The sequence below is a fragment of the Mus pahari genome, chromosome 5 (genome assembly GCF_900095145.1).
Source record: "Mus pahari chromosome 5, PAHARI_EIJ_v1.1, whole genome shotgun sequence".
Classification (NCBI taxonomy): Eukaryota; Metazoa; Chordata; class Mammalia; order Rodentia; family Muridae; genus Mus; species Mus pahari.
In genome coordinates, this window is record NC_034594.1 from 135,653,888 (window position 1) to 135,676,732 (window position 22,845).

A 22,845-nucleotide genomic window follows, 5' to 3' on the forward strand; every position below is an offset into this window, starting at 1 on the left:
ATGGTGGCTCATAACCATCCATAACAAGATCTGACACCCTCTTCTGGAGTGTCTGAAGACAGCTACAGTGTACTTACATATAATAAATAAATCTTTAAAAAATAAAAAATTAAAATAAAGGCGTGTGCCAAAAAAAAAATATATAGAACCTTTATATTTTCTGAGCATGCTCTCTTCTGTTTATTGGACTCTTCCAGCGCCCATCATGGGTTGTCCATTCTCCATAGCCTTTCTGGTTTCCAGCAGTGGCTGTAACCGTGCCCTCACCTACAGGGCTGTCTGTGACTTGTAAGATCATTAGTCCTTCTTCTGCCAATAGCTCTCCAGAGAAGCAGGGAAGCCTTCTCCTCTCTGGGTCTCCTACAGTGCTCTTTGTGCAGCTGTTCGAGCTGCTCATGTTAGCTGGGCACAACTGGATCCAGACAGATTTCTCTGGATTTTACATGAATGAATTGTAGGGTCAATAGTTATATGACTGTGACTCCAGTGAGCATTTTTGTCTGGCGCCTCCAGAAGCTAAGTGCAGCTTTTGATCTTTGGACTTCCTTTTTTGTTTTGACTGAAATTTACCTTAGCCACATAACGGAATTTAATGCAACACTTTTTTTTTTTTTTCCTGTGCCAGTTCTCAATGTCTGCCCATCAGATGCAGTCATCTGGGTCCCTATCCTGGGGCTCACTGTAGAAAGCCAACTGTTTGATTAGTAATGCCTGCAATGAATGTGGAAGAGGAGTTTTAGCACATGCAAGGGTTCTGCCATTCTTTCAGAACAGATGCAGTTTGAATCACGAGGACCAGCGTGCTCCTTTATCAGATCCCCCGTGGAAATTTTCTCTACATTGAAGATCATGTCTGGTAGTCAAGCACGTTAAGATACACATTTTTATGTGAGCCACGCCTGCCTGCACTGGAGGACTCTGCCTAAACAAGCAACAGTAGCTTCTCTGAGGTTTTGCTCTCTACTTTAGAAAAAAAATTACTTTATTTCAGTTCCAAGTTCCAAGTTCCTGGCTTCTATAAAAGGGAATTGTTTCCCAGGGGCTCTGAAACCCGGCTGTCTGACACTTGCTCCTTTCCCCAGCTCCTGACAGCTTGCCTAAAGTTCGTGGGAAATGTTTTCTCCTTGAAGCAGTGGAGAGAGAGGGGGAAAAAAAACCCAAAAAATAAAAAAATAAAAAAACCTTTTTCTCGGCTGAGTGCTGGAGCCCAAAGAACACTTTCTGTTTGGCTTTGTGGTTTCATTGGCATGCAGTGGCAGAAGGACTGTTGTGGTCGCCACCAGGGCTCCTGGCCAGCCAAGGGTGGGCTTTCCAGACCCTGGACCAGTTCACACCATGGCTCCACTGAGATTCCGGAGGCTTTATGTCTTTCTCCTTTTTGCCCAGGCTTGCAGTCTCTACTGCGGCTTGTGCATGGTGTGGACGACCTTTGTTCAAGCAGCAGGATCTTGGGTTGTGAGAATTCCTGCTGCTTCACCGAACCGGTGTCACCGTGTCCCAGCTGAAGCGGGGCCAGGAATCTATGTGACTAGAGGCAGCTCAGTTTTGTGAGTAGAGGCTGAAATTCTCACTACAGCCTCTGTTCTAGGCAGATCCCCGCTCCGGTCCTGCGCCCTTATGCTGTGCTTTCCTGGTCAGTCCCCGCATTGATTTTTTTTCCCTCTCCGCTTTGTGGGTTTCTCTGGGGACTGGAGGGGGGGGTGGACTTCTTCTCCCTAGACAGTTATAAGGCAGTGGGCACCTACCCCTAGAGCTCAGCCCCCGTTTCTTTTTACTTTTCTGGGGTCTTTTAGCCTTTTTACAATTCTGGGGTTCCCCTAATTAACTCTTCACTCAGCAGACCTTTCCAGTCTTTCGAGACTCTTCCCAATAGACAGATAAAAGTATGGGAATCGCCTACTTACCGTGAATCTCCAAAGTCCCCCTAGGTCACTGCTCCTCTCGAAGCAGGTGGGCTCCAGCCCCTCTTCCAGGCAGCACTTGATGGAGGCCAGGCCGCTGACCCCAGCTCCCACAATTGCCACTCGCTTCACCATGTTTCTCTGCGGAGGGAAAAACCAAGAGCAGCGTTTTATTCACAAAAGCCCCACCCAAGCCTTGGCTACTCAACAAACCAGGAAAAGAATTTGGGAGATTAAGGGATTTTCTCAGTTTTCGTCCTCTGTAGACTATCTGTGGTGTGTCAATGTGAGAAAGAAAACGTACAGGTCATTGAGTTAACCCCTGAGCTGGGTTATGTCCCCACCCCTTGGTCGGAGCTGGCTCTCTCCGTTCACTCACTTGTGGTCTTTAACACAATTGTAGCTTCTGGCAGAGTGGCTGAAACCAGACCCTTCGGTGGGCAGAGTCTTGCATTCTTAACTGGCTTGCCTCCATCCTCCTCCGGGCTCCAACCCGGGAGCAGACTGGAGCTGCGGTCAGGAGAGGGTGGCCTTGGAAAATCTCTCTCTCTCTCTCTCTCTCTCTCTCTCTCTCTCTCTCTCTCTCTCTCTCTCTCTCAAAAAAAATCACATTAAAGACACTCGGATTGGTTTGGGACGTCCCCAGAAAACTACACAGCAGCTGGTAGGGTGGGGTTAGGACTACGAGCCAAGACACTTGTGGTCACCACAGGTGCCACGGCACTGCCTCCTGGGTTCTGTCCTGGCATCCTGCCAAGGCTGCAACAGCACTACTGGAATATAATTTACATCTAGTCACCAATGGAAGAGACGAGGTGGCTGCCAGGGAGGACTTAGAGTGGAAGGGCGGTCAGAGGAGACGTTTCTCCTCCTACAGTCTGATGCGATTCACCTCTGTGAGCACATGGCACAGTCCTCATGGGCAGAGCTTTGAGGGTTTTCTGGCCATGTATTAATACCGTGGACTTGTAAGAACCCCGTGTGTGCAGGCAACATAGCACAGTTGGGTAAACGACCAACTCTGTCAGTTAAAACTGTGATCTGAATTATGTAATTCTCAGGGCATTGTGAAAATGGAGAAAATCTTGTAGCTTCTTCCCAGTGTTTTCTGAGGATCAAATGAATTAACCCGTGCCATGTATCCGAGAATAGGTCCTGGTAACACAGTAAATGCTCAATAATGTAAGCTATTTCCAAAGTTGGTTTCTTCTTTTCTGAATTTCTGATCGAGAGCATACACATTCAGCTCACACTAAATATTAGATGTTGTTTCCCAACGTTTCTGACATAATTTTATTTCTTTAAGTTTGTATCTCTCTCTTAATTCCTTTTTTTTTTTTTTTTTTTGAGACAGGGTCTCACAAAGCCAGGTTGGTTTCAAACTCACTCTGTAGCCAAGGGTGACCTTGAACTTCACATCCTTCTCCCTTCACCATCTGGAGTGCTGGGGATTGCAGCCATCTGCCAGGATACCCTGTTTTTGTGGTCCTGGGCTTCATGCGTCTAGGCATGCACTGTATCACATGAGCCATAGCTTGCCCTATCCCTCAATTACAAGGACGTACCCAGTGATGATTTCTGCCTGAACGTTTTCTATTTTCTTGTTTCCCACGTGAACTGTTCCTAGAGTTGGGTACGTTTCATTTGTATTTTTAGGACTGAAAACCCAAAAGAAGCAGTTCTGCCATGGGGGCTCAGGCTACTGTACTCTCTGCTACAGAGACAGTGTGCTCTTCCTAGGGAAGCTCTGAGGATATGGTGTAATGGATACAGAATTATTTTTATTTTATTTTATTTTTATTATTTATTAGTATTTTATTATATATTTATATAGTATATATTTAAATATGTTTATATATTAAATACATTTATGTATTATATATTTCTATCTTATATACATCTATATATTACATACACTTATATATTATGTACATTTATAAATTGTGTATATTATATATTAATTATATATTTATTATTATTTTATTATATATTATTTTGTTTATTTATTTTACATTTAATTTTATTTTTTACTCACTCACTTTACATCCCACTCACTGACCCCTCCTGGTCACCCTCTTCCACAATTCTTCCTCTGCCCCCAACCCCCACTTCCCATCCACTTCTCCTCTGAGCTGGTGAGGGTCCCCTGGGTACTTCCTGGCCCTTCAAGTCTCTGCAAGGTTAGGCACTTCCTCTCCCACTGAGGCCAGACAAGGCAGCCCAGCTAGAAGACCATATCCTGTGTACAGGCAACAGCTTTTGGGACAGCCCCTCACTCCAGTTGTTTAGGACCCATGTGAAGACCAAGCTGCACATGTGTTACACATGTGTGGGGAGGCCTAGGTCCAGCCTGCGTATGTTCTTTGGTTTTTAAATTTTATCTGGGAATTGAATAGTCAAAGGTGGGACAGAAGTCCCCGACTGAGATTAAATATATTCCTCACCACAGAACTGTCTTCTTCAATCGAAAGTTCCCCTCTTCATGTGTCTTAAAGTTGCTGTAAGATAGGTTACTGTCTATAGCAATTAGCTATACACTGCCAGGGAAGTCTAGAAGATTCCTTTCAGAAGAGGCAAGGATTAGACCACAATGGACACTATAGAATGGCACACTTATAGTTTCCCTCTTCCTGGATGCCAGAGGAGTACCTTGACCTTACATTTAGAGACAGAGCTGGAGCTTAGGTGCCCGGTCAATATCTGTTTTGGGTCCCTGTTCTACTAGGAATCAGTGTGGTGACATGGAAAAACTGCTCATCTCCTTTGGGTCTCAGTTTCCTCATTTTGACACATTTGATAATGTTGTTACCTTACCAGACATTCAGTGAAGAATAACCACTTTTTTTTTTCAAAAACACAAAACAAAACAAAACAAAGACCCCAGGGGAAAAAAAAAGAGAGCACTGCATATAAACGTTGACATTGAAATCTGTGTGCAGAAGCGCACTGACTCTGCAGTGTTAGCAGGGCAGCCAGAAGCACTGCATGCTACTTTTTACTGTCTGGGAAGGTGAGGGACCTTTTCTAATAACTGGGTGAAGACAGAGAGGGAGGTAATTCCCCTGTGGCTTTACTGAAACTACACATGAGGTCAGCAGGGTGAGTGTGGCTGTCTCAGAGAAAGCTAGTTAGTAGGGGCTGGCCCTTCCTGGGTGACCCAGAGAAGAATGCTCATTCAGACAGCAGAGAGCAGCTGGTCAGCTTCCTCAACTAAAGGTGTTGTCTCAGGTGCAGGTTTGCTGATAGAAGGAAATAAGAATGTATCTATTCTATTGTTAATAGAAGTAAGAGGGAGAGGCTCATACAGAGGTTCTGCTGAGAAACTAGTCTTCAGACAAGGGATTAAAGTGTCCCAGGTTCACTTTGCAAAAGAGCACATCATAGTGACTCTTACCTGGAGGGTTCGATACAGTAACGAAAATACCTGCTTTTCTCTCACAGAGAAAACGAATTAGGATCAGGACTAGCGGTGCAATTGCGAAGGTTCACTATAAACATTCACCAATATGTCAAGCTCTGAGACTGGCTTTACCTAAGCCCTAGGCGGAGTCTAGATCACAACGTTTTGGAGGCAGTCTGGGTAGGAGATGACTAGTTCATGGAGAGAGTGCAATCAGATGCCATTCAGAATCCCAGATGTAGATTCTGGAGGCCATTCTCTGGTTAATTCAGGCATCAAACACTCACCGAGGGACTTTGTTGATAACCCTAGTATGCTGGTTTTTATTGAACCTTTGTTTAGAGCAGTGAGTTTGGTGGGAAAGTCAAACTTGAAGAGGTAGAATTTCAATTATTTTTGTTTACACACCAAGATATTTTATCTCTAAATTGTAGTAAGAGCTGCAAAGGGGGAAATGTTTTAGGTTGTTTTAGGTTTGGGGGTTCACTAGGACATCAGAAGTCAGAGGAGGAGAGGCAACAGGTCCAGAGCCAGGGTATAGATCTGGGGTGGCAATGGTTCCCCGAGGCATATGCAGCTGCCCGACTACATGGTGAGCTCAACTCTCTCTTTATTCCTAGGGAAGCTACATCATGCATGTACCCAAGAGCACATTACACCTTTTTATTGATTAAGTTGGTTGTATCTGTGGGTCTTCTTCCTACACAAGGCCATGGTTCCCCAAAGTAGGATATTTTCTGTGTGTGTGTGTGTGTGTGTGTGTGTGCTTGTGTTCCTAGTATGATGTTTGTGTTATAATAGTGTTGAATAAATATTTGGTAATGGGTTGATTTCTTGTTGGGTAGAATGAATCCATTATCTTGCATGCTTTTCAATAATAATGAAAAATCATAACAGAGCAAATATGTATTGGAGGTTAATATCCTGAGTCATATATGATGCCTCATAACTGCCTTTTATCAACTATGCAGTATGTGGAACACCTCCCTTCACCAGTCTGCCACTGTGACCCAGTGTGAACCAGACTCACTCGGCCACTTCTGAGCAGCGCGTTTCCTTGGGAGCTTTGTTTCAGTGTTGCAAGTTAGAGATGTGGGTTTGGATTTCAGTGCTGAAGAATTATCAGCAGAGCGGATAATTTATGTCTGTCTCCATTTCCTCTTCCCTAATATGAAGCCAGAGGTATATCCTACCTCAGGTATTATATAAATCACTCTGTCAATGTACAAGCGGCACCGAGTGTAGCTCTCAGGGTGGTGCCAGGACCTGAGAGAAAGTAATTTGTGTAATTCCAGCACTGGTGGGTGACCAAGACTTTTTGTTTTCTAAATGGAAATAGCTTACTCATGTTACTAATTATTGTTGAGTTATTTTACATCTTGATGTAAAATTAGCATTTAAAGTATTATTACTTTTTAGAACTTTCAAAAAAAAAAGACCAATTATTATTTGGAAGTTTTAAAAGAAAAAAAATATCATTGTTATGAAGAAAGCGTTGTCAAGGTTAAGTGAGTATGGAAGATATGAAGCCATACATTAAGAAACCACAGTAAGCTGGCTAAGGTTGGTGTTATAGAGGGGGTAGGAATTAAACAAAAATAATAAAACAGTGAAACCACACCGATTTCCAAGTGAGTTGGGAAATCACGCTTGGTTGCACAAAAGTCGCTAATGTTTAACAACAAGGTCAGAAATGACTGTGTTTTCCTACGGGTTTTGTACTGTCTCCTCCACATCAACGACGGAAAACACAAATAATTAAAGGTCAGATTGAGCGTGCCCCTCCATTATTGAGATACTATGTGGGCATGGGGGTCTCATTTCCAAAGACAGAGGAGCCTTGAGTTATTTAAGAATGTCAGAAAGCACAGTGATATTCAATGTTTTGAACCTTAGTTTATGATAGCTCAGATATAAGTACTTTATTATTATTTTTTTATTGGTTATTTTATTTATTTACATTTCAAATGTTATCCCCCTTCCCGGTTTCCCCTCTGCAGCGCCCCTATCCACCCCTCCTCCCCTCTGCTTCTATGAGGGTGCTCCCCCCCCAATCCACTCCCGCCTCACACCGTAGCATTAGACAGGGTCTCATACTATATCTCAGACTTGTCTGGACTCACACTGTAACCCAGGTTGGCCTTGAGCTTCTGCCAATCCCCCAAGTCAACCTCTAGAGTGCTGGGATCCTGGCATGAGCCTGGAGCATGCCAGAGTTTTAACATGAGACAGGGCTGTGTTCCATTCAATAACTCCCTCCCGCCCCATGCAATTCTATGAAGCAGGGGTTCAACAGCTTCTATGATAAAAAGTGGGGAAGTGTTACTATAGCTAGCTATAGTAACTATAGTTAGTTGTTTCTATAAGGAACAACAAATGAGGAGGTCACAGCTTAGCTGATCCTAAGATCTGAGAATTTACAGTGTTCAGCAGCCCCATAAATCCACACTGAGTGTGATTATGAGTGAAATAAAAATGACTTTTCTTTCAATGTCTTTATTATCTGTACAACCAACTACAACGGTTAGAACATAAGCACAGATTTGTTTGGGCTTGACTACCTAACAGGAACTTTGGCCTGGGGGTACTGTGAAGGAATTGCTGACATACAAGTCATCCCTTTAAACCTGGGAAGCTTGGGAAACTCTAACCAAAGTCTTACCTTTTGAGTGCGTTTTAAATTGACTTGGAGAGCTTATTGAGGTTTTTTTTTTTTTTCAGGAAATTCTCCTATAACTGAGCTCAGCACTGGATCAGTTCACCAGTATGACTCACATGTTAACTAGGACGACATCTTGATCCATGCAGGCAGATACCCCCACATTCTTCTTTAGTGTGTGCAAATATCTCAGAATACTGACAGGCACAGACTGCCCAATAAGAGCATATCCCTAAATGGGTTGTGTCAGTTCAAGTGTTAGCACTTGTAGTAGATTCAGATGGATGACTGAGACCTGGGCTGGAACAAGAGTATGTTCTGAGATTTATAACCTCTTAAGAGCAGACACTTACTTTCTCAAGCCTAACCCTAAGCCAGCCCCCACATAACACATGCTGCCTCTTACAAGGTTATAACGAGTTTCCTAAGAGAGTAAAGACTCTAAGAAAACAACTGGACATTGAGACCCACTTTTCCTATGCTTACATAAAATATATGGAATTAAACTGTAGAAGTGACTCTCAAACCCTTCATCTGGATACTTGTGGATTGAAGATTAGCAGATAAGATCTATAAATAGTACAAAAATCAAGAAATTTGATTCCTAGGCACAGAATAGATCAGGAAGCACAGAAGCAGAAAATTGGTGATGTGCAAACCTAAGTTAGTCAACTTTTCAGAAAGGCTTGCCTTTTGTTTCAGTTAATGTAGCATACAGATAGATACGTGGTAGATATACCTTACAAACCATTAACTCATACCGTGCTAGAGGCTGCTGAGGGAAGCACTTAATAACCCATCCAGCAGAGGACTTACCAGTAAACACAGAAGTTTAGTAATCTGACTTTATGTTCCCGTGACAAGGTCTCAAGTTCTGTTCCTTACTTTGGAGCAAGGGATGGTTGGAAAATTCCTCCAGGGTCACTTGCGGAGGGAGCTGTGTTCTGTTGAGACGATTCCTCTCTCATGTACAATAAGAAAAACAGGAAAACCTCAGCTCCACCTTCTTCATCCAGAGGAATCGGAGATTTTTATGAGTTTACTGACTATAAGTAGCTGTGATTGCTCATTCCAGTGGCCCTGACACAATTAGGATTCCAGAGCTAGTAACAATCAAAATAGTCTATGTGAGCCAGTGTTTGGGAGTTCCCTGCACACAGGATGAGCCTGGTCTAAGAGATAAGAAACATTACGAAAAAAAATTGGAACCCAAAGTTAGCTCTTGTTTGTATGTTCAATTGATTACTTGCAACAGTGGTATGCTGAGAGACAGACTGCCTGGTGATATGTACTTAAAACTCATCCTTCTGTTTGCAAACTATAAATTAAATTGGGTACTTATAATGATATCCTTCATTTCACTCTTCCCAGGGCTAAGGATAAAATAAACAGCTGCTACATAAATTCACAATCATATTAACAGCTGCTACATCAAACTTGCATTTTAAGACTTTGCTCATTTAGAGAAAATTATTATTTTAAAATACATACATTATGCACATTATTAAATACATTTTAAAGCTCCTTTAACTGTAGATGACTGTCCAGGTACTTGGGAAATGCAAGACAGATGTGTGAGAAGTACACGGCCTTCGGAGTCACGAGTCCTGCCTCCTAATGTGTTCACTAGCTTTTTTATCAAAGTAATCTTTGAAAAAAATGTTTGATTTTGCTCAGATCCAGCTTCCTCAATTAAAAATATGTAATTCAATGGCTTCCTCAAATAGTTATTGTGGAGTTAGATGAGGTAATCTATGTGAGAAGGTCATGTACATAGGAAACTCCCATGCCTGAGGGTGTTGATGGTGTTATGCATTGCTCAACTACTATTTTATCATTGATCCTCAGTATTGAAGAGATTCCTACAGGCATGAAAAGAAAACTCCAAGAGACACTGGTGGACTGAGGCAGTAAAAGGCTCTTGACAGGCTAAATATTTTCTTAACCATTTATTTCAGCACAGCCTGTAACTTCACTTCTGGAGGATGCTATACAACATCAAACATTCCGCTTATTTGTTCAGCTCAGCTCTGATCTTGCTGACTCATTGAGCCCTTGGCAAGTCGACAACATCGCTAGCTGTGAGTTGTTAGTTCAAATTACCCTCCTGAAGCTCTGAGGATGGTAGTCATTGAAGGATTTCAGAACTTAAATTCGACCATAAGGTAAGCCTTCAGGATGACCGTTAGCTCAGATGTCCCTTTGAATGTCTAACGACATGTGGCCTTCAGTCAGAAGCATCTTAAGAGTTAGGACTAGGCTATTGTCCAAAGTTTAGTATTCAAATTACGTTGGTGTGTACATGGAGAACACTGAAGGAGTTACTTGGCCCTGGTGTAGACAATAAGGGAGATTATGCTGCTGGGTGATCATAAACACGATCATTTTACTATACTCATTTCCATAATTGGTCAGCGACTTTTATTAATTATTAAATGAATGAGGCATCTGAGCTTCACTGGTAGTGTCCATTCTGGCTGCATCAATATTAGTTACTTATAGTTAAGGATGCAGGGTGAAGAAAGCCTGTTAGTCCAGTGAGAGCCACATCGATAGCCAATAAATTCTCTTTAGTGCCTCGGACTGGACTCAGTTGGTCCTTCAACCCATGGGGAACCAGGATACTGGTACAGGTGAGCAAGAAGTCGGCAAAAAGTGACAAACAGACAGTGATGCAGAGAGAGTGCTGTATCTGAATGTAGTGTCTCAGAGTGAGCATCAGACTTATATTACAGAAGAAAACAAAGAAGTTAAGTGACACAACAGCCAAGGTACATTGAAGTTATCTGACACAAAACAGAGAAATGCATATATAAAGACTGACAGGAACCAGGCAGAGTTTACAACTGAGGTAATATCAGCCCTATCTAAAGTCACCTATTGATAGGATCCAGGTGAAAGGGCAAATATGCCCAGGTGCAATTCTGGCCTATTGTATAACCTAGCTCAGCATTCAAGAACTTGCCTTATAACCCATTAAACTTAAAATGTTGTTATTTGATCTTTCTTTGGCTGTGTAGGTATCACCACGTGTAGTATAGTGCCTGACACATAGAAGTGTTTACTGAATGCCAAATGGATGAATGGATTGCTCTTGCTTGTGGGAGTTGTGTAGGCTTTTCTATGACATCATGAAGACGTCAGGAGTTTAAGTTGGTTTCTGTATGAGAAATAGACCCCTTTAAGAAACCTGTCTAAGTGTAGACAACCAGAGAACTTATTGGAAACACACGTAACTGAATAGCAGCTGGTATACTCCTGTTCCTGGACATGTGTCCCTGACTTGACACTGTCCCCATGACTCTCATTACTGCTCTATGGTATTTTTATTAATAACAGCTCCCTGATCTCTAACTGTGCTGCTGCTCTCTGCTCCACATCAGCCTGTGTTTGGAGCTCAGCTCCCTGTTTTTTGAAAACGCCACTTTCATTAACTGCATATGTTCATCATTTTAGTGAATACTCTAAAGGACATAGGTGAGGTGTCACTGACCCTACATGGCGTTCTCCCATCCTACCAACTTTATGGTTTTCTTATTTTGATTCCTTTCTTCTTAAAAAAACAAAACAAAACACAAAAACTTGTCTTCTCAAAGTCTTGCTTTTATTTTCTCTAGTACTTGCGAAGCTATCTCTTATAACAATGCAGCTCCCATTCTTATTTAGATACTATAAGTTAATTTAATGTAATATTTATTGCTATGTACATCAACACAGTTTTATTCCATGATGTCAGACCAAACATTTAAAAGTTTTTCTTTGACAACCTGCACTTCATAGTATTGCTAGAATAATTCCCATCTTTGATGAATAGAGATGGAATATGCCAATTGATGTGATATGTCATTTTTGGATTTTAGGCAATTAATAGAAAATATAAACATTTCATGGCTATGTTATCCTGTGTACCTTCACACAGTGAAGGCTTGAAAGTGAGCTGCCCTGGCTCTGAAAGCCAAGGATGTCACTTATAAGTCATAAGACTTCGGCTACATGATTTACTTTGATGGCAATCCTAAGACAGGCTGCTATAACTAAGTATAAGGAAGTAAAATTGAATTGTTCATGACATACAATGGCTCTGAGTAGTTTATGCAAGTCACAAAGCTGAGCCTTAAAATAGCTCAGGAAGACCTATACCTATGAGGAACTGATGCCTTTATGCAATCATCCACTGTCTACCGGCCAGCTGTTTAAAGTATAGAGCTATTTAGTGGCAAACCTCCTCATGACATGTGAGTAGAATCCCGCTCCAGAATCCGTAGCGTTTATAGTCAAGTGACTAAGTACAGTCACATGCTATAAGCCTCAGAAGAACCCTTGTCACCCACACGGTAGAATGGTCAGTTCTTATGATGGTTTGTTTAGATTCGCAGGGCAGAAACTCAGGCTCCTCTGGGCCTCTCTGACAGCGACAGCTCTGTGGCCCCGAGTTCTCTTCCTTCCACTGTACATCAGTGTGTGCTGTTGACACCGAATCTTTCTTCCGTCCCTCCTTCACAGAGGCTGGGGCTCGCACTGTGGGCGGATGCTGACTCTTGCAGCTTTCCCAGGCCCCCCTCTTATTCACCGACACAGGTATCTTCCTTAATTACACCTTGCCTGTTCCATCTCACTTTGGCGTCTGACCTGGATCAAGTGGAGTCCAATGCTGACAGGCTTTGCCTCAGCTGCTTTGATCTGTTCCTAGGTCACAGGACAGAATGGCCAAGTCGGTTTTGCTTGTGTCAGCACATTGCACCTCCTGGAAGCAGGCCAAAGTTGTTCCAGGGCAGGAGCGGCGTCCAGGGCGGAAGACCGGCTTCAAAGAAGCCCCCTTCCTCTGGGTTAAGCTTTCAAAGCCTTCATGTTTTGGAATGGTTGTTTGAAATTCTTTTCTATGTCATGGCCTGGGTAGCTCTCTCTAACAATGTCTTTGCTTTTCTCTACAGAACAAATGTGACACATCTGGTTTTTATAGAGGAAACCAAGGAGCTCCCATGCGGAGGGGGGTTATATGAAAGATTAGTAAGGAGAATCTTCATGGGGAGAGAGTTGGAGGAGGGTGGGAACAGGCTCACGGTATGTTCAGAAGAGCAAACATTGCCGACTGAATCAGGAAGTACTTGAGTGCAGGAGGAATTTGGCTCCAGGAGAGGCCAGGCCAGGGACTCGTCCTTGAAAGGAACACTCCTCATCTCTCTTTCCCTCTGTCCCCTTTCCACATCTGTCTGTGTGTCTGTGTGTCTGTGTGTCTCTTTCTCCCTTTCTCTCTCTTTCTTTCTTCCTTATTTTGAATCAGGGCTTGCCGTGTAGCTCAGGCTGGCCTCAAACACGTCTCCCTCTCTCAGCCTTTTGAATCTTAGGACACATGTGTGTGTTTCCACACCTGGTTGAAATCAGCTAGCCTGCCTTCTCTCTCTCTCTCTCTCTCTCTCTCTCTCTCTCTCTCTCTCTCTCTCTCTCTCTCTCTAACGCGGGCGCGCCTGCACACATGCACACACACACACACACACACACACATACACACACACACATGAGTGTCCTTCTTTCCAAACTCACCAGCTCCTAAGTTTAATGTGCACAGCTTTTGAAATAGTAGAGATGCTGGCTGAGCAGGCTATTGCTATATCTATGGTCAAACATTTATAAGAACTGTGAGGTTCTTTGAAGTAGGTGGTCTGTGGATTGTGGTTTGGAGCAAAAAACCCTAGAAAGTTAGTCTGGGGTAGCTTCATGTTCAAGATGCACAGAGGCAAAGGGAGACTGAATGACTTCTCAGAGGCCCTTTGATTAAAAAATGATTATCAGAAGATTTGGGAATAAAGGAAGAGGTTTGTGAAATTTTTAGTGCTGTTAATTTAACAATAATCTTGTCTTAGAATCAATCTTCCAATAGAACATCTGATTTAGCACCTATCTAACAGGTGTTCTCCATCTCTTCTGTAGGGGCAGGATGGTAGGCAAAGCTGCTTCGGTGGGTAGTCGCAATGATAAAGTGAGCTGAGGTCTGAGAAACCATGTGAGCGTTGCCTGGCACATGGGAAGCAGGTAGGCATGCTTTTTGCAAAGGGTCAGACACTAAAGATCTTAGGGTTTGAGGCCCCCACACTCGGTCCTGTTGCAAATACTCCACTCTGCCCCAGGAGCACAAAAGAAAGGGCAATAAATGAGTGGGTGTGTCTGCGTTCTCATGAAACCAGCATAAAAACTCATGTTTTGGTCCCCATACAGCTTTCCAGGCTTGGTAATTTAACATAATGATGTGAAGAGAATTTTTAATAATTGGCAAAACAGTAATCTGCTTTTATTTATTTTTACTGCATTTATTTATTTATTTATTTATTTATTGTGTGTGGGTGTAGGTACGAGTGCCCATACAGAGGTCAGAGGAAGTTCCTCTATCTGCTGGGCTGAGTAATCAGCATCTCATCAAGAACTAAGAATGTATACATTTCATTTGTAATTTTTAGTTTTAAAAAAATTTGTTTGAGAATTTCATCGATGCACACAAATACATTTTATTTGTAACTTTTGAAAGGAATTTGCTTATAAGTACAGTCAAGAGTCTTAAATGCAAATGTAATAATATCAGTAAACTTTCGTATGTATGTGTATGTATATATGTTTGTGTGTGCTCAAGTGCATGCAGTTGCATATGTGTGTGTGTGCAGGGGTGCGTGGAAACATATGCAAGCATGCGTACGTAGGCCAGAGGTGAGGCTCTGGTATTGTTCCTCAGGAATCACCCACTTTTTGTTTTTTCGAGACAGAGTCTCTCACTGACCTGGAACTCATTAAAACAGAGGGGGCTGACCACGGATACCCAGGATACTGTTTTCATCTCCCTCCCCAGTGCTGGGATTAGAAGTGTGTGCAGCCACACCTGGCTTGTAAAATGTGGGTTCTGAAGCTCAAATTCAGATTCTTAAGCTTACAAAGCTTTGCCGACTGGGCAGTTCTGCAGCCCCATTCAGTGGGTTTAGAAGAATGAAGCTTCTGTTGGAAGAGATTGCCATCAGACCGGAAAGGGGGGAGGAGAGCGAGGGGAGAGACCAGAGAGAGGGGCTGGTTTAAAGATAGTGTTCACAAAGCTTTGAAGCTGTAGTTCTCAACCAGTAGGTCGAAACCCCCACAGGGGTCACATATCATATATTTGCATAGCAATTCATAAGAGTAGCAAAATTACAGTTATGAAGCAGCAATGAAATACTTTTATGGTTGAGGGTCACCACAACATGAGGGATTGTTTTAAAGGGGCATAGCGTTAGGAAAACTGAGAACCAGTGCTTGGAGGGCTAAAGAAGAGCTATTGACTTAAACCTTCAGTATCCCGGCCTTTGCCCCCTCTGCAGAGGCTCTGGTCTGGTCTCTGGGCATAGCTTATCTTTCGCAGTGCAGTTCATGGAAAGAGATGCTATCGGGAGTGTTTGTAGCCTGGTGTTTGCCATGTTGCTCAATGTTTGTTGACACTGAACTGCTTGTGTCTCCTTTGGTTTTCCATTCCAAGAAAATGTCTCTCATAACTGACAACCCGCCCCCCCCCCATCAGATGACAAAGACGACATTGCTGAGATTTGCCTTTCTTACCTATGATGTTATCTGGCTCAGTCACTGCAGCAGTTTCATCTGCTTGGGAGACACACTTCACCTCATTTCTTATTCTTTCAAATGGTCATGATTAAATATCACTGCATAGCTATTTTTCATTCTAAATCTCTTTGAAGTTATTTTTCTTTTGAGACAGGGTGTCACCGTGTAGCCCTGGCTGGCTCAGATTTTGCAATGTAGAGCAGCCCAGCCTCAAGCTCGCAGTAATTCACCTGCCTTGATTCCTTAGTGGTGGGATTAAAGGTCACTGCCACTGTGCTTAGCCCAAGTGCTTTTTAAGTTCCAGCTGACATGCAGACCTAATATTGTAAATGAACCTAGACAGACTCTATTTGCAAAGAAAGTGCCATCTTCTGCAATAGTTTTAGAAAACTTTATGCTAATGAGTAGAGCTGTTGTGTGATCTTATAATGAATAAAATGAGTGATTAGGAAGTACTTCTTCAAGAGTGGAGTATTCATTAATAAGCATATTGCATGGTGAGGTCATGACCGTTAGTTCCAGAGTTTAACAAATTGAAGCCTCATCTCAAGACCAGCTGTTTAGGACATGCTCTATAATGTCTCCTCCTCGGTGCCATCTGTAGAATGGGTATTATATATAGCTCTACCCATCTCACAGTTGCTGTGAGAATTAAATCCAATAAAATACATAATGTACACACAGCATAATGTCTAGTCTATGAGAAACAGTATCTATCTATATGTTGTGGCTAGGGGATATTATTTTCATCTTTGCATCAGAACTTCTATCAATATACCGGAGCTGTGTCTACTTGCTTAGCTTGTAATATGAGGAACTTAAAGTATTTTTGAGCATTGTTGTTGCTTTTGATCTATCCTCTCAGTTTTTGTCCACCAGTATTTCGGAGTGATCTCTCATTAAGACAAGAGAGCAGATAACCCTAATAAGTGGGACCTGTGACCAGAGTCTGCATAGGAACAACACTGAGCAGCATAGTGCACAAGATGTGAAATGCCTACTACAGTTTAAGTTCTTCGGCTTCTTGCTTTCTTTTTTCTTTTTTCCTTTTTATTTTTTTTGAGATAGGGTTTCTCTATGAGGTTCTGGCTGTCCTAGAACTCACTCTGTAGGCCAGGCTGACCTCGAACTCATGGAGATCCATCTGCCTCTCAAGTGCTAAGATTAAAGGCATGTGCTAACATGCTCAACTATGACTTACTTTTTATTCTGCATAATTTTATTGATTTTTTAAAATCATGTAACTCAAAGCCTGCCATGGCTGATAGTACTGTCTACCTGGTGATATTATAGAATACCATGTGGAGACTGATGATTTTGAGGAAACAGAATGATAAGAACACCCCGTGACCTTACTTTAGTTTTATATCTAGACCTAAGTTTTCTGATCTCCCTACAATTAGTCCCCCTACTTGTTCCCCTAAAGTAAAATGATGATGAGGATGGAATTTCTTCAGTTTCCCTTTCAAAGAAGCAGTGATGGAGAAAAGTGTCATGTGACTGATTAGAACCCCTGAAGTTGGAAAAACAAGGCCAGAACAACAGTGAACAGCCCCAGGACCTTGAGCAGGAGAGACACTGGGGCACTCGCTGAGGACTGGAGAGTACGGGTCTTTAAGGGTTTCAGGATCCTCTGCTTCTGGGTGAGGATGGCACTCCTGGCTCCTTCCCACTGCCCAGGTCCAACCAGGCGGTACTGGTAGGAATTACAGGGTCCGAAGTAGAGTTTCACAGCCAGCTTAGGGTCTTTGAAAAGAAGAGAGACGAAATCTGGCTTTGCACCTATCTCCAAGGCGAGTTCATCCAGGTAGTCAACGTAATTGGTCTGCAGTATCTGACTCTGGCTTTTTCCAAACCTTAATGAAGCAAATAAAAAGGGCTGATTTATAAAATGCTCTAAGTTGTATCTTAATATGAGGCACTCAATGGCGGTTTAAATAAATAAAAGAATGAAAGAACTAAGAATCTGGGAGGTTCCATCAGGAGGCTTGTATCTCAGATTTGATGAGTAGCCTACAAAATTATTAGACAAATTTATGGAGACTCTAGAAATGTAATGATATTGAAATGGTGACTGTTATTTGTCACTTACTAAGCTGCTGTTAAGTGTCCAAGTAAGAATGTATGGCTCAGGATTGATACAAATGCTCATGATATGGTAGACTGTGTCTTCTAGTGAAGGGATGCATAATATTCCCTTGTTACACTACTAAAGTACCCTGTAGTATGGCTAACATCTAGTAGATGCTCAATGTATGTTGGATGAATTAGAACATGAGCACGAGGCAACACCTTATGTCTATGAGGCAAGTCAGCTTTCCAAGAGCACCTGATTGCAGTCACGCTCTGTCCCACCTCAACAAAACTGACAAACCCAAGTAAGTGTTGAGAGTGCCTCAGGTTACCATTTCCACCTCTGCCACCACTGCTCTATGACATTTCCTGAGTGTGGGTGGCCTTAAAAGATATAGAATTTCACATGGGCATCAAAGAAAACAGAAATGAGCCCAAGGAAAGATGTTCTGTCTTGGCACTATTTTGTTTTCTTGAGTAATGTGTTCTTACACTAGGATGTCTAAGAGCCAAATGAAACACCATCAGTTTACAAAGTTCCAGTCTCATCTACAGAGCCTTTGACTCGTAGGTTTGGCCTGGCCTGTGTTCTAGGACTGCACACTTAACAGCTAGCTGACTCTCACAGGCAGTCAGGTCCTGGTGTTCTGTTGACACACTACTCCGTGTAGACCATGTGTTAGAAGGAAAGTGCTTACAGGTCAATTCTTTTTTCATTTCTTTCAACAATGTCTGCCATCATACTTGTCTCCGAAGGTAAGCTACACAAGCCTAGAAAACAAAACAAAACAAATTTTGGTTTGAGAGCCAGGCGTGGTAGCGCACCCCTTTAATCCCAGCACTTGGGAGGCAGAGGCAGGCAGATTTCTGAGTTTGAGGCCAGCCTGGTCTACAGAGTGAGTTCCAGGACAGCCAGGGCTATACAGAGAAACCCTGTCTCAAAAAAAAAAAAATAAATAAAAAATTTTGGTTTGAATAGTAAGTTTGGTTCCATGTCATTGACTTGTGTAGTAGTTGTTTTCTAAAATTAAATTTGGGCCATTTAGTTGTCATACCAGGCAGGACCTCAGCACTCCTGGATGGCAGGAGTGAGATCTCCATAGCTGAGCATGGCCAATGGCATAGACTATGAATTGGGGAAGCCAGAAAAGGGGCTGGAGAAGGGAAGTGTGCTGGTGAAACTGTGTCAGGTGGGGTGGCACTTGAGAAGAGTTTCCCGGATGATGTAACAAGCTTAGATTTGCCCTTTGGAAAGATCCATCTGGCTCCTTGATTTAAAAAAAGAGGGCTCAGGGGAGGTGAGCTTACTATTAGGGAAACAAGGTAAAAGGCTGTTGAAGGAAATCTGGTGAGAAGGGAGAGTGGCTCCCACTGCTGAGGGCAGTTTGGCTAGATAAAATAGTGCGGGTGATCTCTCTCTCTCTCTCTCTCTCTCTCTCTCTCTCTCTCTCTCTCTCAGCCCATCTCCCACACTCAAGCGTCCCGTGGCTTCAGGTGAGAAAAACGACCATATTCTTGCACATGGTCAGATTCCAGATTCTAGTATCTCAGACATCAGTTGTCCAAAGCTGAGGCTGCCATTGAGACCCTCCTGCCTCCATTCTCAGCCACAGCCAGTCTCCAGGGCCGGGCCCAAGATTCTTCTCCTTTCCTATGTTGACTCACAAAGCACGCTCTGCTGCCTCGATCCTTGACTGTCTCTAACACATGTGTTCTCGTTTCCACTTTGTCTCTCAGCTCTGGTCCGGGCATTGTATTTTAGCCCAGGTGAGTGCCGGTGCTTTCTCAGTGGTCTTTGAGTCTCTATCCCTGATTATTAAATCTGTATTCCCAACTACTGATGGGATTAATTACCTTAAATGCAAAGGAGACAACTCCTCTTCTTTCAGGATAATGTCCTCCCTGGTGCCTCTGACTTAAGAGCTTTCTAAGATGCAGATTCCAGGTTTTCAGGCCAAACTTAATCTGGATGGCTCCCTAAGGGTCATCTAGATAGTTCTCAGGAGCACACGATTTGGAAAGAACCGGTTTATATTTTTCTTCTCTTTCTCTTTCCTCCCTCCCTCCCTTTTCATTTCCTTTCTTCTTTACTTTCAAGAACGTCTTTCTAGAAGCCTTAGCTGGATTGAACTTGCTATTTATCCCAGGCTGCCCTTGAACTCTTATCCATCCTCCTGCCTCTGGACTGCTGAGATTACAGGCCTGGAACCACTTGAGAGGTAGAAGCACGTGATCTGGAATTCAAGGCCAGGCTGTATAGCAAGTTTGAGGACAGCCTTGCTTATAATAGATTCGATCTCACTCCCCTCCTGAAAAACAGAAACAAAACCAAAACCAAAACAAACACAAGCTATCTATATCTATCTATGTCTATGTCTATGTCTATGTCTATGTCTATGTCTATGTCTATGTCTATGTCTATGTCTATGTCTCTCTCTCTCTCTCTCTCTCTCTCTCTCTCTCTCTCTCTCTCTATCTATCTCTATTAAAACCAAGCCAAACCTCCTTACAGGTATCTATACATTTAGGTTTTATAATCCCAAATCTTTAACAAAGCTTTTGTGTCCACCGGTTCTTCTCTAAGATTAATCTCGCTTCCCCTCCTACCTCCAGCAATGGGAGGCTCCCAGTTCTCCGCAGGCATCCTGTCTCTGTTGTCTTTGTTCAGGAAATCCCTTTTCTGGATCTGTGAAACTCAGACACCAGGAAGTTTTCCTGGAGCACGCATGTTCTGACAGGACCAAGATCCCATCTCTTTCACAGTATGCATTCTGCCAGCAAAGCACTTACCATGTTATTAAAATGACTTTTTAAAATTTCTTTCTGGCTCACTAGATCTCAGCACAGGGCTAGGTGTCAAATGAGACTTTTGTTGAACAGAATTGAACCCCCCCCCCCAAACAGGAGAAAAAGTAGCCTTTCGAGGAAGGTGAAGTGCGGCACAGGCAACCCTTTGAAAACATTTAAAACCTTGTCCCAGTGAGATGGCTCAGCAGGTAGAGCCATGCTAGAGTACAGGCAAACTGAGATTTACTTCCGTGTCCCACAAGGTGGCAGCAGAGAGACAACTCCCCATAGGGTAGTTGTCCTTTGGTCTCCCCATCCACTCCTCTCTTACACACACACACACACACACACACACACACACACACACACACACACACACACACAGATGAATACATTTTTAAAATTAAAAAAAAAGAAACGTAGAACTTCCGCTGAGTTGAGCATCTCACTCACCTTTGAAAACTCTTGTTGCCCAGCGCGCCTGAAGCTCTACGGTAGGGAAGATGGAGCCCAGAGGCTGGATGAGACCTATGCACGCAAGGGTCGGCTTCTCCAGATGAGGGGGGAACATGGCTTTGTACAGAGAGACTCTATTATCCTCCACTTTAACAAGTGAGTCTTCCAGGAAAGGAAAAGAGAACGTATACCCCGTGGCAAAGACAATGATATCCACGTGTTCCTCCACTGTGCCATCCTCGAAGACCACAGCTGTCTCTGTGAGCTCCTTCACCCGGGTTTTTACTTTGATGGCTCCGTAAAGCAGGCGGCTGGGCAGATCATCGTTTAATACGGGTTCTTTCATAAGGTATCTGAGGCACACAGGAAAGAACGCATTCAGAGGGGTCACTGACAGTTTTAGGGGTAGTAGTGCTGAAAATTCAGGGGTTTTTCAAATAGCCAGGAAACTATAACTCAACTAATTTGCCTGCTCCAAATGGTGTTATTGAACTCATTCGAATCTTGATAATCTCAAGTAGATGATAAAAGCCCAAATTAACCCAAAGCCTACTGTTAATCTTTGAATTTGCCGGTAATTACTGCCCTTAGGTGCCTCTCTCTCTTTTTATGCTATGTAGTTTTCACTATTTGTAGCTTCATTTAATCTCTACCTGATAGTAAATAAGGGAAAATGGACTACATTAGCAATGAGACCTACTGTGGGGCCAGTGTGAAAATCAATGAATAAAATGAAAGCTGCTGATATTTACTGATCCCAATATCCATAGGAACCCTGTTTGTGGTGGCATGGGTGGTGGAACAGTCTGCTTGTATTTCTCGAGTTCTTGGTTTGTAAGTCATTTTCTTCTCTCTCTCTCTCTCTCTCTCTCTCTCTCTCTCTCTCTCTCTCTCTCTCTCTCCCTCTCTCAAACAAGGCAATATTGACACAGATACTGGATTCATCCACCATTCAGCCTCATGGGGGCATCTATTACAAGACTCTCAATGTCTTCCCATCCTCAGGAGGAGACTGCTATCATTTGAAAAGGATAAGCATCAACAATGTTTACTTTGATATTAGCAAATATTTGTCTTCTGGCTGTTCCCTTGGGAACAGCCTTCAGGGTACATGGGCATGGCAAGGGATGACCCATGAGATGGAGAGCTGTCTTTTCCCATCACCGTGCTCTGAGAGGATCTCCCAATCAACCCCAACCCTGATTTCTGGAGCAGTGTCTAAGCCTCTATCCCAACTTCCTAACCCCTCCCCCTCTGTGTGTATGTGTGTGTGTGTGTGTGTGTGTGTGTGTGTGTGTATGTATGTATGTGTGTGTGTTTTGTTTGTTTGTTTTTGACACACAGTACAAATTTGGAATTAGAACTCCAGGATCAATACAATTATACATACTACTGGCTTACAGCTCCAACTACCATAGCCAATAGGACCTTTGCAAAGAAAGCCCACATCAGGCAACCTTGGCTGTGATGAGTATACCACAAAAAAAAATAACAGTACTTGTTCTGAGGCACCAGACCATAATTTTCATGGTTGAACCATCGATTCATCTGCTGTTCCATCATCCACTTGACGACTGTGCGGGGCAGGACGTTACGGAGCATGGAGCTAAATCTAGTGTGGAACACCATGTCCCAAGGGTAGCCATCTTCAGAGATTCGGCTCATGACCCAGGATCCATGTCTGGTGCTGATAAACACCTGGTGAACAGAAATTTCAACAGCAGGTGAAATTGCCTGCCGGGCTTTGACCAGCTGCTGTGAAAGGGGTTTGGTGGCACAGTTGGCTGAGTTCTACTTACTGTATTAATTTGTGTGCAGTGTATGTGTGTTCATGTGTGAAGATGTGTGTGAATATATGCATCTGTGTGTGTGTGTGTGTGTGTGTGTGTGTGTGTGTGTGTGTAAGGACATCAGAGGTCAACCTTGAGTATCATTTTCATTGTTATTTATTTTGTTTTCTCTCTCTCTCTCTCTCTCTCTCTCTCTCTCTCTCTCTC

At 43.0% G+C, this 22,845-nt stretch overlaps 2 protein-coding genes and 1 long non-coding RNA gene across 5 annotated transcripts in view; 1 reads left to right on the plus strand and 2 right to left on the minus strand.

The window, feature by feature from the left end:
• Fmo1 (flavin containing dimethylaniline monoxygenase 1) overlaps positions 1-9,141 on the minus strand; it is a 32,057-nt gene extending 22,916 nt beyond the window's left edge. The window contains exons 1-2 of one of the 2 annotated variants that reach the window (XM_021198074.2): positions 8,777-9,141; positions 1,905-2,042 (exon numbers count right to left, since the gene is read on the minus strand). In XM_021198074.2, coding sequence (XP_021053733.1) covers positions 1,905-2,036 — 132 coding nt within the window. In that variant the 5' untranslated portion in view covers positions 2,037-2,042; positions 8,777-9,141. Of the gene's footprint in view, positions 1-1,904; positions 2,043-2,280; positions 2,460-8,776 lie in introns of those variants that run through there. The other variant, XM_029538985.1, reaches the window with a different exon arrangement.
• Positions 9,142-10,028: 887 nt separating this feature from the next.
• The window catches only part of LOC115064047, a 48,778-nt gene continuing 35,961 nt past the window's right edge, over positions 10,029-22,845 (plus strand). The window contains exons 1-2 of the long non-coding RNA XR_003843905.1: positions 10,029-10,125; positions 13,889-13,990. This is a non-coding gene — a long non-coding RNA (uncharacterized LOC115064047). The remainder of the gene's footprint in view (positions 10,126-13,888; positions 13,991-22,845) is intronic.
• The window catches only part of Fmo2 (flavin containing dimethylaniline monoxygenase 2), a 22,573-nt gene continuing 16,373 nt past the window's right edge, over positions 16,646-22,845 (minus strand). For both annotated transcript variants that reach the window (XM_021198497.2, XM_029539167.1), the window contains exons 6-9: positions 22,347-22,546; positions 20,846-21,201; positions 18,304-18,376; positions 16,646-17,388 (exon numbers count right to left, since the gene is read on the minus strand). In XM_021198497.2, coding sequence (XP_021054156.1) covers positions 17,037-17,388; positions 18,304-18,376; positions 20,846-21,201; positions 22,347-22,546 — 981 coding nt within the window. In that variant the 3' untranslated portion in view covers positions 16,646-17,036. The remainder of the gene's footprint in view (positions 17,389-18,303; positions 18,377-20,845; positions 21,202-22,346; positions 22,547-22,845) is intronic.